The following is a 17,207-nucleotide window of genomic DNA, read 5'->3' as shown; positions in this document are numbered from 1 at the left end:
ATGAAATATTATATCTATGATTGTATGCTGCTTTACTTTGCGTTCAAATGCACACACATACGCATGTTACTAGATATTTGTTTTAGAAATTTTACATAGTTATCTCAAGAACTTGAACTGCGGTAAATGTAAACGGTGTTAACATAACATCAGCGTATCTTAATTTTCTTGATATGTTATGCGAAGTGCAATTTATTACAACATAAAAATTTATTTCAGGAAACTTTTACTCTAGAAAACTAATTATTCTACTTTATGTATTTTACTTTCAACTTCATATCTTTCTTATAGTTCTTTTATTACGAGGGAATAAGAAAATTTCTCCTTTTTATAATCAAATAGTACAAAAAAACACATTTCAAAAAATGTTCAAATTAATTAAATAAAAAGACATAATTTATATAAAATATTTTTATAGTGCTTTGTAAAAATTCCAGTTTTCTCTTGGAACGACAAAAAAGAAGAATAATAGCCTAATGCGCAAAAAATATAATACTTCGCAACGTTTTCCGAGCTTTTTCAGCAGAAATAGAAATTATTCTACGTAAAATATCGTAAATCCGCTTGGTAGAAATTTCATTGTTTCCTCTGATGACGAAAGGAGCAAGGGGCAAATGATGACCTAGTGCGCAAAGCAGGAATTTCCCAAGTCTGAATGAGGGACGAGTGTTGCAACGCAGTTTCCGCTCGTACCAAAAATTAAACATTTCTTTGTATCGCGCACGCTTTATTCCTCTGCGCTGCTGAGACATACAAATCGTGCGCACAATGAGCCGACTCGACGTATTTTCTCGTGGCGCGAATACACGCGAATCTACCACGTGCAATTAGCAACTGTCGCGTTCACGTATTCTTTATGAGCTCGCGTAGGTGGATGGGTGGTTACTCGTAAATTCATCCACTATCGTTGAATAGCAGTCACAGGAAGGCTCGAGGTTTTATTAATGAGAAGCTCCAAACACGCGACAATAGCTACCAACGCATTCGGTAAGAAACCTACCTCTATAGAAGTACCAAGCCCTTCCTAGTTGCATGTATTAACAAGAACAATCCTTCTCACATTGTCTTTATGCTACATCTATGAATATAATCTATATTTATCTAAAAGTGATTTGCCTTGGAAGTTCTAAGATCTTAAATTTTGCTGCACAAATTTGATTCCTTTTTTAAGAATACAATTGTCAGAATGCAATTAAAAATATTAAATGTTATGCAAAGATATTAAATGTCACTTGAAAGAGAAAATTATAAATACGTTAAATCCGTTAATAAATGTGTTTCTGCAAACGTAACAGCTCTCCAAATGTTGCACGTAAAAATATGTAAAGAAAATGTGTTTGGCATTGTTGAGCTCGTTGCAAACGCGCAGATTTTTCGCGGCGGATTCTGAATTTCCCGGATGATATTTCTCTGCAAAATGATATCTCCCGGGAACAAAAGGCAAAAATAAAATTCGGCGGGATGCGGTGTCCCTAGGCGGAAAAAGCTGAGCACCGTGCATAATACGAAAATTAGATCCGCCTGGCGCTGCGGTATCTTTTGCTTTGTTGCGCAACTGCAGCACGAGCCACCTTCACTTCCTAGTGTTATGCAAGACGCATGTTTGCTCAGGGAGAAAATACTGGAGCGCACCGCGTATCGGGATGCGATTTCTGAAATCCAAAATGCTGGCAAGCAAGGCCGGCAGTCCGTTGTAAAACGTGCGTCATATGCAAATTATCCACGTGTTCTTTTGCAACGAGCCTGCATAGCAAATTTTTCCATTGCGTCATTAATTTATATTACGTTAAATAACTGTCTCGGAATTTGCGCTTCTCAGACTGTCAAGGCACACCTCCTCCTCTCTTCTCCTCCTCACTATTTTTTTTATTTAACTATTCCAAAAGTTACATCGTGTATATAAGCGTTTCTGTTAAAGTAGAAGTATTAGCAATGCAGATGTTAATTTTTCTGTGTTCATCGGGGTTTGCACCAGCGATAAACTAAATGGAAAACTGTTAGTCATCGCAACGAATAGCTCAATGTCGTGACTTGATTGTTCACCTGAGCTCGGTGAGCCTCAACCGGCAACGTTTTCCTCGATCTGCGTTTCCGTGCCACTATTTTCCGCAAGCGACGTTACGCCCGCGTGCGTGATTTACGATGTGATCGTGCGACCACACGAAGCCGGTCCGACTCGGTTCCGCGGCTTAGCATCCCGTTATGAAATGCAACGGCCTGCGTCGTTAACGAGCGCGCATCATAATCCTGAATTTCTACTCGTTTTGAAAGCGGTGAGGATTCTCTTCATAATCGATATCAACGCTCATCCGATATACATATTGGCACAATATTTTATTATTAATTGCATTTTATTGCGAAAATTGACAGATGTCATACAATAGCGACATCGATCGAATTTTACCTATAATTTATAAATTTTATTTTATAAGTGTAAATTACATGTGTATTCGTTTAAAAATGTATCTAAATTTAATTTAAGATGACGATATGACGACGTAAAAATAGCTTAGCTCCTACATATCAAGTAAAATACAAGTGGTTCAAGCATTTAAATCTTTGTAAGAAAAAGAAACCAGAAAGAAAGTTAATTTTCTTTTTATAAAGAAAAAACTAATAAGAAGTTAGTGGCATTGAAATAATTAGATACAATTTACTGCTATTACAATAAAAGCAGAAAATGTGACGTTACAACATTTATATCGGCGTAATACAGAGCACTGATAGTATCATACCTTTTAACGATAACCGATATTAAACTCACGATGTCACGATACATCATGGGGCTTGATTCCGATTCAACAACTTGCTCTGTGCATGCTAACTACTAGCGCAAACACGGTTTCGTAACGCAGACATAATTTAAAAGATTATTTAATCATATTTGCACAGCGTCGTAACAGCGCAAATAGCTTTTTATAAATTTATTCTGTCTTGAAAAAAATATACGATGAAATGTACACTATATAAATAAAATATAAAAGAAAATGACACGTAATACCTAAAATACCTAAACTTCTCTAAAGTGTATATTATTTTTAAGAATTAAACATAATAATGCAAATCAATATATCGAGCTTTCAGCTAATAATTTTGTCACATTAATATTAGTCCGACCAAGAGTCAAAATATGATTAATCAGAAGAATCTTATTACATCATATTTACAATACTATATGTTTACAATCCATTCGAGAAAAATAGAAGAATCGCCGTGAACGAAAAATTTGTACTTCGCCGAGATACCCGGCATTGTGAAACTCGCGGAACAAATAATGGCGGCCAGTGTCGACCCGTTATCCTTCCCTCGCGCCGTAACGAGAGACGATGGTTTCGCAAATGGTCGGCGCACCATAAGAGCTCGGCGCGAAAGACACAATCTCGTGCGCGTATGTCGCACACGCGCAACGACAATGGATGCTTTGTTCGCGACTTGGCGTTTACAGATTACCAAAGTGGACCTCGCGAGAAGCGGAGACGAGGAGTCGCCGCGGATTACAAATAATAGCCATTCGCACGTAATCCTTGACCTCGCGTGGGAGGTTGCGGAATATCTCCTTCAGATATTTTCCATGCATCGGGTCACAGAACAGAGAGACATGATTAGGATTGCTCGAGTCGGCATGCCAGTCCATTTAATTATGCATATACTGTGCATTGGATGTAGATTGGAAAGCAATTTCATTGAAAGATTTCTTGAAGCTTTTATAAAAATGTACATAGCCAGAAAAAATTTTTCTGTACTATCTTATCGAAGTCTAGTTCGAATTATCTGATGATAAAAATAAAATTTGATGACAAAACCTACATAAATATCAATTTTATGTCCGTTTGATATCCATTAACAGCATAATTATATAAACTATGTAAATTATATCAAAAATATAATACATAAATTATAGTTTTAGATTGTTGATTACACTCCAATATCTCCATATTGTTTGAAAAACAGATACGTAACGTTGGTGTATCGCCGCACAGTTTGGGAACGATACTCGATAGTAACGGTCAGCGAATGAGGTCAGGGGGTGAATTGCATTAAGCTTCAAAACCCGAGTCCCAGAGAGAATGGGTCGTAAAAATAACTGGTCTCTGGCGAACAGTTAACATAGTAGCATATAGTCAGTGCAAGTGAATCAGTAACTGAGTCTTTAATTTTAATTTATTCCTCAATCCAATCTACTCGTAATGTTTTTCCAATACACTTTGCTTGATTGATAGAGTACATCGAGAAATGGCACGTTCCATAATTTCCACGTCATGCTCGAATATGGCATTTTCCTGATTTGCGTACGAATATTTAGATTGTAAGATTTTTATTACGTCGATCTATAAATTATAGAGGAAAGTCCCCAATTATGAGATACCATATCGATTTTGCCGAATGTAAGGAAATCTATAGGCAGAATTTAAAAATGTAATACGTTCTCTTGAAGAGAATTTAATAAGCTTTAGGTTGGTGAAATGAAAAATCTAATTTAAATATTATTTTGTCTGAAAATTAAAAAAATTTTTTAAAAGAGCTTTATGCAAGATCGCGAAAGTGTGCTCCTAATATAAGATACCTTGAGAAATCGGTGTTAAAAGTGCAAAATACATCAGTATTGCAAGTAAAAAACTTTATTAGATATTTTTATAAAAATACTGCTGCCACAGCCTTCGCCAAATCTTCACGATTCCACTGTCAACGCTTCCTCGTTTCTCTAACCTCCATAGTCAGATTCTATAAAAATTAAATACACAAAAATTCGTAATATAAATTCGTATTAACTTTTCTTTACCCTTAACGTAGTATTTTCTTTCTTTTTATTACACTATATACTCTTCATATTCGAGCAATAATTATCTCATATTAAAGGTACCCTGAATATCTCATTATACGAGCCACACGCCCAGCGGTTCCGCGATCATGAAATCTAACCTCTACAATTAAGCAATTCAACAAATCGCGTATTTTCCTGTTACTACGATTCTACTCTATCATTGCATACTGAATTTATTGCCAACCATTTCTTTATTATGTAATAAACAAGGTTTAAAGACTTACCTTAAGTTTCTTTGACATGTTCACAATTTCACAAACCTTTTCTTGCAAAAGCTAAACGCAATAACGAACAATGAATTTTTCACTAAATACATTTTACACCAAGAGTAATAAGTTTATGGTGGAATTAACAGATAGTGCTCACTAGTTTAGCAGAAACTCCATTATCTCATATTAGGAGCATATCTCATAATAGGGGATTCTCCTCTATTTATTATACTTTTCCGCGCGGATCGTGCTGCTTAAATAGCGTAACTGATAATATTGAATTGTGACAAATGATTACGCTTTTTATTAATGTTTGAAGCATCACAGATATGGCACGTAAATGTAATACAAATAAGTGTGCAAGTGTGCTTCTCCATTTCCAACTTCAAGATTGAAGAGAATAATTTTTTTTGCCTACTTTGCTTTCATTTTCATGACACGATTTCCACATTTTCGAATCCATCTCGTCGCACAATTCTCAATGCGCGCTTCCATCCCCTACTCTTCATCGTTTCAAATCTCATGAGTCCGATCCTATTAAATTTTAACGAAAAAGAATGAGTAAGAAGTGAGAGTAATGCAGGTAAATTCGTATAAAAATATTGCGTTTCTCCGAGAAAAATTATATGCGGAAAAACAGTTACGCCACTTAACATTTTTACATCGCATATTAATCTCTCTTTTCGTGAAAATATACTGCGGGTGGAAATTGGAGGATACATCGGTGAAACGAATCGGTGAATTGGTGAAAGAATTGCAGGTCGTCGCATCCGTCCGTTTCCGCAATCGCGCGAAAGTCCCGAGAGATCGTCGACTGCGCTAATCTTCGTACGAATATCGCGTTCGACCGGCCTATCCTGAATTTCGAAATCATCATTACGCGCACGTACCTCGGAAATGATCGCGGTTTCGCTTTCTTGCCGAGTGCAAATCTCGAAGGTGACGTCTCGTGACGCCCGTCGAACGTGGCCGCGGTGTAATCGCTCAACTTCCGTCTCACATTTTCCTGTTGCGCAAAAATTGCTGCTTTATTATATAATAAATACGCTTTCTCTCTCTCTCTCTCTCTTTCAAGACTATTATATATATATCATCAAAATTCAATTTTATCATATTCAATTTTATCAGATCAACCAAAATCAACACAATAATTGTAGTAAATTTGTCCAAATTAGCCTCAATTGCGCGCCTGAATGAGCTACGATAAAAGTACGATTTTTCTGATACGTCGCGTATAAAATAAATGAAAGAAAAATCGGAATTACTATCGCAACGATACGATCGAGTTTTCCAGGAAAGAAGAATTTCCCGTTAAGCGATGAACAATGATCGCACGCGCGAGCGCGGACAGAAAAAGATGTAGCAGGACACCGTTGTTCTGGTCGGAAGAATTTTCAAGGAAATCCAGTCCATTGCCGAGACGAGAGGTACATCTTCCTCGAGATACATTAGTCACGCTCGCGCGAGTGGCGAACGGTGAGTCGCGCGCGCGGAGCGGATGCACGCGCGTTCCGTGGCGCGTACGTGCTGCTCGCGAGACGGCAAACGTTCGTTACAGCGACAATCGATGAATTCTTCCAAGCACCTGCGTAATTCTTCCCTCCCCCTCCGGAGATTATGAGGCAATGACCTCTCTCTCTCTTTTTCTCTCTCGGCTCGGAAGCTCCGGCGCGACAACGACGGCTAGAACGACCGACGAGGAATAATCGCGTCGTGTCCCCCTTATGTCTTAACACCACCTGCGAACAACGCTCCTCTATCGCGGATGTTGGATCAAAAGGGAATTACTTTGGAGATCTTTGATCCTACGCAACCTCGTGGGCGAAGCGTTAAGGGGGGAGCCTGCTTTAGAACGCTGAAAATAAGGTATAATTTTACGAATTTTTTTGGAGAAACTATACAGCAGATCATTATAAAACTTTGATGCATTTATTAGTACATGTTTAAAGATAAAAAAATTATTTTTTTGTTTGAATATATCGCCTGTAGAGGTCGTCCTGGAGGCATCTTAGTGCAGCCGGCATTGTAAATTGGCGAGCATTCTCCTGCCTCCAAATTTCATCCAAACTGAAAAATTGAAATATTTTCTTGTTATTTATGAATTCCCATCGTCGATGAACCTTTAATATTCATAAAAACATTAAGTTAAACAATTATTTTTGCATGAAAAAGTTCAAAAACTTTGCCTAAAAATCGTACTTTTGTGTTCTAAGCTCCACCATTTTGGCACTTTTCAACTTTTTTCTTCTCTCTTTGGTTCATCGACGATGGGAATTCATAAATAACGAGAAGATATTTCAATTTTTCAGTTTAGACGAAATTTGGAGGCAGGAGAATGCTCACCAATTTGCAACGCCGGCGACGCGGCTGCACTAAGATTTCTCCAGGACGACCTCTACAAGCGATATATTCAAATCAAAAAATAATTTTTTGTATCTTTAAACATGTACTAATAAATGCATCAAAGTTTTATAATGATCCGCTGTATAGTTTCTCCAAAAACAATTCGTAAAATATACCTTATTTTCAGCGTTCTAAAGCAGGCTCCCCCCTTAACTCCAGCTTAAACAGCCTACAGCAACGAAACTCGAAACTTGCAATCAATTTCTTCCACGGTTAGTCTCAAATGTAGTACGACTTTCTGTTTGATCTATGTGTAAATAAAGTGGCTCAGTCAGAAAAAATTTGTAACACTTCTGAAATCGTAATCTTTTTTTCTGTAATAATCATCTCGAATCCGAGCAAATCTGAACCTTCACGTGTGACACACTTCTCTCTCAAAGCCAGTACGATTCTTGAGACGTTTTTCATTAAGAATGAATAAAACATATACATCGTACAGCTTTGTATTAATTCGAGATAAAAGGATACACATTATGTAATATAATAATATAGAACGTGATGGAAGGATGGTGTCGTGAAGGAGTTAAGGAACCCGATATCGATCGGAGTTAAATCCGTCTCGGTTTTCCTCGGCGATGAGAATCGGATCGCCGTGCTCTCACGTCGCGCCGCGCGGGGGACAAGTCGTGGCGATTACACGTGACCTCGCCTACGCCTCCGCCTCTTGTGTGCCTCGAATGAGCCCGGAATTGCACAACGTCGGCAACGTGCCGTCGTTAAAAAGCCTCTCGTGTACCGTATGTACTTCTGTACGAGAGCCGCTTACGTTAATGCCGCAAAAGCCGTTTACGAACGCGATTCACCATACAAATCAGCCGCTTGCTCGCGAAAGTCGCGCATGCGGTATACGCGTCTACCGATGACACGGGTGTGTCATCGGCTGGCGTGTTACCAGAGTTTCGAAATGTTACGACACAGCAATGAAAAGTTCGGCAACGCCACCGCATCGACCTCGGAATGTGCACTACATTGTGCTCATTCTTCACGACGAACACAATAATAAAACTGTCTCCCAATAGTAATAAAAAGTATATGCTTCCTTTATTCCTGCATTCTTCAAAAGCTATGACATGTCCCGAAGATAATTTAATTCTATCCTTGCTAAAAAGAAAATCAAATTTATAGATAATAAAAATTGTGCATTTTTTTATTACATCTGCAATAATTGCAACGCGAGAAAAGAAGATAATATGCAGCCGACAATTAATTATTTGTCCGCAATAATTCGAGTTATAGGGACAATGTGATAATGAAATAACAAACAATAAACATGATAAGTAATTAAATATAATTTAATACTTCGTTTCGATAGCAAGAAGCCAGTTAAAGAGATGGTAGATCGACAGGTGCGGATGGCAACCGACAGGTGACAATGAGTTGCTGTCGACCGTGGAACGCGCTTTAATTACATCCCCAACTGTTTCCGTTCGGCCTCACAGTCACCACATACCCAGGTATACCCAAAGCTTTTTCAAATTATTGATACGTGCGGAGAATCAAAATTCTTACTTTCTATACACATCAACGACGAGATACACATATAATGTCTAATGAACTAACGTTTTCTAATATCTGCTGCAAGATTGCCGTGTATTGTATGATTCACTTAATGCTACCATTTCTAATATTTTTCATGCAATTTTAAAACTTTCCATCACCATCATCGTGAAAATCATATGTCATACAAATTTCTGAAAAACTGATTGCCGACCAAGGGACTTTCTCCCTGGAATTACGCAAAGGAATATTCTGATTGAACAAAACGCACTGCATGAAGCCGTGCACCAAGGCTAGAGGATCGTTCCGTACAGCAAAATCGCAGCCTACTTTTAACGCATAACGATCTCCGTCGCGCGGGCGTCGGCTAGCGTGAAGATCCTACAATTCCACCCAGCAGAACATAATCCCGTTCACGTGTCCTGATCTTCTCGAGGAAGCCACGCCAGCCAGCTTCCACGGTTGCGACGCAATGCGACGCGACGATGTCGTGCTGCGTCTCTGTTCGCGCGAGAAGGATGGAACAGCGATTATTATTGCGAATGCTGTTGTCGGCGGCCTGGTTTTACCGTCGAGTCTAATGTTTATTTATCGAGTTTACGGTTCATCTTCTTTCCGGTCCAGTTACCGCACTATCTCGCGTTGCATCGTGTCGGAGAATGTCAGTCTCGGGAATATCGTGGGCACACACGATTCGTTAACGAATGTGAAATATGGACTTTCGGATGTCATTATTTAGCTTTGTATATTCCTTTTTGGTATTACGATATTACAGCGAATATATCACGTGAAATTATATAAGATATATTCATGTCAGAGAGATTTTTCATAACTTGCATGCAATGCATAATTTTATTCCCAAGTAATAACTTTTGTAAGATCTGGAAAGATAGTCGAGACTGACAGGTCGTATAGAGGATCGAAATGAAAACAAGTTGATCACAACAGTAGGAGTATTGGCCGTACAGCCTAAGACCTAGGCGTGTGAACCAGGGATCCCGGAGAGTTCGAGTTCAAATCTAAGGCAGTCTCCTAGTTATTTTTCGCCTCTTACAATTCAGAAGTGGGATAAAATCCGCTACCCCTCGAAGACAGTTGAGATTCATCCGCTATCCCTCGGAGAGGAGGGAGTTGAGAAGCAGCTGGCCGGTAGTGAAGCCTGAACATGGAGGTCGGGACGGACTCAGAGGAGTGAACCAACATGGAGATTGGGAAGGACTCAGAGGAGTGAACCAACATGGAGGTTGGGAGGGACTCAGAAGAGTGAACCAAAAATGGATGTTGGGAGGGACTCAGAAGAGTGAACCAAAAATGGAGGTTGGGAGGGACTCAAGTGGAGTGAACCGACGATTTGGAGACATTCGGGGACGAATGTAATGTCAGGCTGGCCGAGCTGTAAGATCTGGAAAGATAGTCGAGACTGACAGGTCGTATAGAGGATCGGAATGAAAACAAGTTGATCATAACAGTAGGAGTATATTGGCCGTACAGCCTAAGACCTAGGCGTGTGAACCAGGGATCCCGGAGAGTTCGAGTTCAAATCTAAGGCAGTCTCCTAGTTATTTTTCGCCTCTTACACTTTTGATAAAAATCCTCATTAAGCAACGTGATTATCAATTCGTCATTATTATCAGCAAGCTTCAACTAATTTTGCGTGAAAGTGATATAAAAATTAATTTCACTTTTATTCCCAGCTGTGATTCGTCAACTTAGGCAGAAACTTCAGTTTAATGGACTGTTATCTAACGAGAAAGTGTTGTGTGCATTCCCGAATAGGGGAAACCTCAGTAATGCGTTGTGATAAATGACAACAGAGTTTACCGACCCTGTTGTTATTGCGACACTCGAAATCGCCTGGTTCGTTCGCTGGGCTATAACACACCCGGCTCGACACGTGTGGGCTGACTTATCGAGCCCTGTGCTCGCAATCGCACGATTTCTGTTTCGTCACGTGTACGACTCACTTGAGCTACGAAATACGCGCCAGAGCGAAAACATCAGTCTGGAACGACGATTTCTACCCATCCATTTATAAAATATATTCCGATAGAATTACGTCGAAAAGTAGAATTACACACACGGATAATTGTAGGGCTGATTTTTGAAGGTTTTCGACAAAGTACAGGGTAAAATCAATGCCAAGCCTCAATGTGGCACGTGCGTTAACGTGTATTCAGTTCTGCACGAAAGAGCAACGGCTTTGTACGAATTTTATTGCCGCCGTCGATGGTAGAGTCCTCATTTTACGCTTAGTCGATAAAATTTAATTAGGCGATTTCTTTTACCACTCAACGGAACTCCTGAATAGCGCAAGACGCGTTAGATATACGATATCAATTATTATTCCTCGTAAGCTGTATAAACGTGAAACGCTCATTAATGCGCCGTTAGTCATTCGATATAAATTTTGCGAGAGTTTCCTGCGATTTCTAATACAGCCAAAGTTAAACGAAAAAGTGAATCTAAATGCGATAAAAAGACAGGTATTAATATTTCATAAAAGCTTTTAACGATACAGTTTGCAAACTAAATGCACGGCACATAACGACTATAATCATTTTGATCATGTAAGAAGAGAGCACACGAGAAATTTAAGTATAAAATTTAAGTTTTTGCATTAATTTACGTGATTTATTTTCATACATTAATTCATCTTTCGAGAGATTACTCCGTATGTAAAAATTATTAAGACATTATCACTGAATAATGACCATCTTACGAGATATATTATTTTGATACATACAATATCTCGCAACGTGAACGCGATTTTCGGAAATCTTATATAATACCTTTTACGCAAGATGATAAGATATATCGTTCCGATGCAATAAGCATTTCAAAGTTAACTTCTGTAATGGAGAAATGATATTTCATGTGGTGTACAACTGTTATAACAAACTGAGAAAATACACGCTTAAAGTTCGTCAGACTCGAGGATAGGTTTGTAAAGTTCAAACACCTGGTGCATCGCGCTACATGAAACCTGTTCAATCAAGGTACTCATTTGTCACTCGTTTTAGATCTGCTGGTTTCTTTGTTCGACGCCATATGGACGAAACACAAGCAACAACATCGGCAACGACCATGTACATGTATCATGAAAAGCAGAAATCCATGTGAGGGAAGAACCGTTAACGCAGTGCACGCGCGGCATGTATATACTTTTACATAATATATCTACGTGTGTATAGATGTATATGTATATATATCATATATTATATATATATGTGTGCTTCTCAAAATCGAGGTAATAGCGCGATTTCATCTCGTGCAACACGTTTTCCTCGTCAACAGAAACCACGTATGCCGCATCTGTGATGATGACTAACAGTAACGGATAGATAAGAGAAGAGAAAGAGAAATTGATTGAAGAGTGGGGGAGGGGGTAATGATCTCTACGCGATTCGAAACAATCACGAGCGTGAGTCGCTCTACCGGTTTGCTTCGAATCTCGCAACCACGATACGTAACGTCACGACTGATTACGGCACGCCACGTTTAAATCTTTAGACGTTCCAAATAATAGTGTATATCGCTGATTTCACTGGCAAATCACACTTATCGAGAGATTAAATGGAGATATATTTGGCATTTAAGATAAAAGAATATTAAGAATTGTGATAAGCTACACATGTTAGTTTTCTCCACGTATCAGGTGTCATAATGTTCATCTAAATCTTGTTGTAATGTCGCATCATCGTATATATCTCTTATGTCCTCTTTAATCTCTCGGATCTCGAGAATTAAAGTTTAAAGAGATAAATATCCAACGAGAAAGATAAGTGATAAAGGGATGATGATTATATGGTTTTGAGAAACATAAAATACATTGAATACCGCAACAAAACTACAATTTAAGTAATATTGACGCCTGAGAGAGAAAGATAGAGAAAGAGAAGAAGAAAGAAATGTCAATCATGAACAGTGAATATACAAAATAAAGAAGATATAAAATGTCACGTCATTACGAGACGATTCAAGATCAAAAGATTAAACACGGAACTTGTATCAACGAATATATGTGCGTGTATGTACATGTATGTGTCCCTGCATGTATATTGTGTGAGTGACTCTCCTATTTTTGAATCCAGATTAAAAATTTCTTCTAACGAAGTCAAAAATCGCTATTAAAAACAGGATCCTTCAGATAGTTTTTACAAAGATACACGGAATAAATGCCGCTGCAAATGTTTTTTTGTATTTTACAGCACCGTCTCTTCTTTTCTTACCTGACTTGCCCATCGGTGGCTGCCCGAGCCTACTGAACCACCTGAAGAACCTTCTGGCCGTGGTGGCCGCCGGCGGCCTGCATCCATCTAGTATAACCACACCATTATTGTTGTTATTGTTGTTATTGTTGTTGTTGGACCCTCCGCGATCCGGCGGCGTTGTCCTGCTGTAAGGGGACATCCAGGCCGTCGTCGTGCTCTGTATGGTGGCACCCTTGACGGTGGTGATGGAACTGGTTATCTTGGCGCCCGGGTGGGGCACCCAGTCCTCCGAAGCGACCGGCATTTGTCTCGTCTTCTCGTCGGACGAGTCGAAGACGAAGCCGCAGAATACGAAGGTCATTCAAAGTCGCTTGGCGCCTTGCCGCGCTACTGATTAAGACACCCCTCTCTTCCGGATCTGGGAGGGGGTGGGAAACGACTCGCGAATTTCTCCGCTCTGCTTGCACCGCACCCGAAAACTTCCCAAAGGCAGACTTCTCTCACGCCGGCACCTTTACCATCACGTCGCTTTAAGTAACACTGCCCGCACTCCGCAAGCACTCGTGACGATTTCAGTGGGAAATCCGAGATCCAAATTGGACGGTTCACTCGGGCTGCGAGACTCGACCCGCGAGTTAGTCGACGCAGGGATGCAGGAGATCGGGCTGTCGAGATAATCTCGGCTTAGGATACCGCGCGTGCACTCTTCACGAGGGCTCTTTCGCAGCGAGATACGCTCGCGTCGCGACTTGCGATCATCGACTGGCCGCTCTGCCGACCTATTGTCTGCTCGCTCGTGGGCTCTGGACTCTCTTATCAGCGGCGACGTTGAGCGACAACAACAACGATGACGACTGCGATGAGTAAAAGTTATCGCGATGCGCGCCGCCGAATCTTACGTAAGGAAGAAACGCTCCGATCGATTTGCGCTCCCCACGCGCTCTCCTCTCGACTTGTTGCGCGTTCGTTGCGCCGGACGCTGCGGAATCGATCGGAGCGACGCGGGAGTCCTGGAAACACGTAGGATCAAGGACTCTCCGGACACCGTCTCGACACGTGATCTCAATTGAGATAACGTCGGCGATTCCTGGATCCAGAGGGAGCAGGATCGGCTACGTACGGTTACAATTGCCCACTTGTTGAGCTCGGAACACAGCGAGCGAACCCTCTAGGAGATCCTCGACGATTCTCAAATCGAAAGTAAGCCAAGCTTCGTTAGGAATCCGTTGGGTCGCCACGAGAGAAGTATCGCACGTCAGTTTTGCTATTTGGTAGGTTACAAGGTACTCCGTTTCCAATGTTTCAGCCTTACTAAATAATACTAGACTCTTCGCATCAGGCACATACACACCGCGTGCGCGCGCGCAAATTACGACGTTCTCCTTACCGCGACGTGTTCCGAACTATCGAAGACTCGTCTGCACGCATGACATAAAACGTCGTTCTACCGCACGCTACTACAATACCCGACACTTGGAGGTCGAGGTTGGATATATATATATATATATATATCTTTTTCTCTCTCTGTCTGCCTCTCTTTTTTTCTCTCTTCTCTCTCTCGTTCTGTTACAGCCGGTCGTGCTCGGTCGGTCACGTAGCTCCCTCATCACTCGCACATCGCCGTACCGTGGAACCAACCATCATCGCCATGCGCAGTTCATTCGCCCTGAACGCGACGAGCAAACGACTTCGACGGCGACGGATATAAAATACGTTGCTCTCTATCTCTCTCTCTCTTGCTCTTCCTCGCGAAGAGGACAAAGGACAAACAGGTTGTCTCACTTATACGTAGTATCCCCCAGGAGCAGTCACGTCACGTCACTGGTATCTCGCGAACAATTGCACTCGCGAACGCGGCTTAACCCATCCTGAGAGGCGAGGAGACGCGAACACCGGCTTCTCGAGCGAAGAGCGAGAGGCCGTTCCTCGCTCGCCCGCGCCTGCAGGAAGATCACCGCGCCGAGGATGCGATCGACACGACGAAGAAGAGCGAAACCGTTTGCTCGCTCGCTCGTTCACCGCTTGAAGAGTCCGCGATAGACTCTCGCGCGCAGCGGACGGCCGTCAACCACACCGAGCGCCGCTTCCCTCGGCGATACTAACGTGCCGCCTCGCCGCATCTCTCTCGCGGCGCCTCTCTTCCACCACTTCGCCACCACCGTCAGGCGATCGCGCGGTGCTCGTGTGTGCGTGACGCTATAAAGACTCCGCGCTGCTTCCCCCACCCGCTTTCTTGCTCCGTTCCGCGGCACGCACCCCCGCGCACGGCCACCGCCGCTCACCGCCACTACTGTCCGCGCGACCGCGCGCTCCCCTCGCCGTCTCGTTCGCGCGCGAACGCCGCGTCTTTCTCGCCCTTAGCGATCTGCGAGCAGGGATTCTAGATCAACTACTTTCGGTACGAATCTCTCACGTGAGAGACTCGTGCGACACGAAGATTAAGGAGTCGCGAAATTCCGAATTTTTTATGTTTTTTGTTGCATTTTTAGTTGCAGTTTTGAGGTGAAAAAAATGTGAGCAAGTTTTCCTTTGCGAATGAGAAAATTGTATGAATATTACAAAGGTGCTCAAGGTACAACGTATACAGATACCGAAGTTACCGTTTCTTTATCCTTCCCTCTCGTGGTTCCTGTCGGGTCTCTGTATCTTCATCTCCTTTCCTCTCCCTGACTAAGCCGGTATCTCATGAACGCGCACACACTGGCGTACACACAACTAAGCGCACCTATTACTCCCTCTACCGCGCGATGCCGTACACGTTTATACGTCGACGACCACAGTATCAGACTCGCCAGGTCGCCAGGTCGGCAGGTTGCCGTTCGACGACCGCGAACCTTTTTCGGACCTACAGAGCTACAGAAATGAAGTAACCAGGAGATACCCAGATCAAAAATAATTAGACAGAAATATATTATAATACAAAGTAACAAGAAATAAGAATTGCAGCTCGTTTTGTGTACGTCATTATCTGTTATTTACGATAATTTTGCATATGTTGGTATCTGGGATCCAAACGATAACCAATCAGATAGACACTCGCGAGACGATGCAATAGACAATATTCGTAGTGAGTATCCGCCTTGCATCGTATGGTATTATGTGCTAGGCGTAGGCGGTGCAGCACGAGTGCACGCGCGTGTATACGTGAATGCTCGATAGGAAGAGGCCAAGAGAACGGGCCCACCGACGTTGGCGCATCGTGACTGACAAAGAGTCGCTCTCTCTTTATCTTTCTCTGTGCGTGCATTATGCATACGTGCGTTATGTGCGTGTACGTGCACAGATTTCCTGCATCCCCTGTACGGCAAGCCAAGGTGTATACACCTCAATGTATACACGGCGTTATACGCTCTACGACATGAAGTTGCATCAATTTTTGTCGTATTTCGACACTACAGATCATTCTAGAAATATTCGTGCATTATGATTGTTCGTTACAAAATTGCAACATTTTTATCCATTGATTTATTTAACATATCTTGTGTTATTGATTTTTAAAAATTATGTTTAATCTTTCATGCGTCTCAAAAATTTGTATACATGCATGCAAATGCTAATTTATTGTCAATTGTCAGATGCAACTCTAAGTCATAATGCACGAATCTAGACACGCACGAACCAAGTACGACGGAAACTGATGCAACTTCAGGCATCGGATTCGTGATGCTGCATGTGCCCGCACACCTTGATCATGGTCTCGGGTCATGTTCGAAAGTTCCTGGACTCCACTATGTGCGCGCCATGGGATCGCACGTGAGAGTTCGCTGTTTAATAGAGCGGCGAAAATCAGTCAATAATCAGAAGATCCTGTTTTCTGTTTTGCGTAGAAGATGCATATGCAGACATGTGAGATTAAATGATTATAAATGCCGCAAATATTTCTCGTCCCATCTGGTCTGCAACCTTCATTTTAAACTTGTATATATCCGCGAGAGCAAATAAAACATGAATCGCAAATGTTTTCTTCTCGAGTTCGCCGAGATCGAAATGCGATTCGTATTCAACAAGTTGGTATATTATCGCACTTTATTACATCTTCGATGTTTGCTACGCGGGCCAATTTAT

At 41.5% G+C, this 17,207-nt stretch overlaps 1 protein-coding gene across 3 annotated transcripts in view; it reads right to left on the bottom strand.

Moving 5' to 3' along the window:
• LOC105286860 (serine/threonine-protein kinase tricorner) overlaps nucleotides 1-17,207 on the bottom strand; it is a 120,470-nt gene that overhangs the window by 82,390 nt on the left and 20,873 nt on the right. The window contains exon 3 of one of the 3 annotated variants that reach the window (XM_026973729.1): nucleotides 13,161-13,370. The exons of 1 other annotated variant lie outside the window; for it this stretch is intronic. In XM_026973729.1, coding sequence (XP_026829530.1) covers nucleotides 13,161-13,370 — 210 coding nt within the window. Of the gene's footprint in view, nucleotides 1-13,160; nucleotides 15,305-17,207 lie in introns of those variants that run through there. One more of the 3 variants, XM_011352114.2, reaches the window with a different exon arrangement.

Source organism: Ooceraea biroi, chromosome 1, assembly GCF_003672135.1.
Source record: "Ooceraea biroi isolate clonal line C1 chromosome 1, Obir_v5.4, whole genome shotgun sequence".
Classification (NCBI taxonomy): domain Eukaryota; kingdom Metazoa; phylum Arthropoda; class Insecta; order Hymenoptera; family Formicidae; genus Ooceraea; species Ooceraea biroi.
Note: the sequence above shows the minus strand (reverse complement) of the source record. Positions and strands in the feature narration are given on the sequence as shown.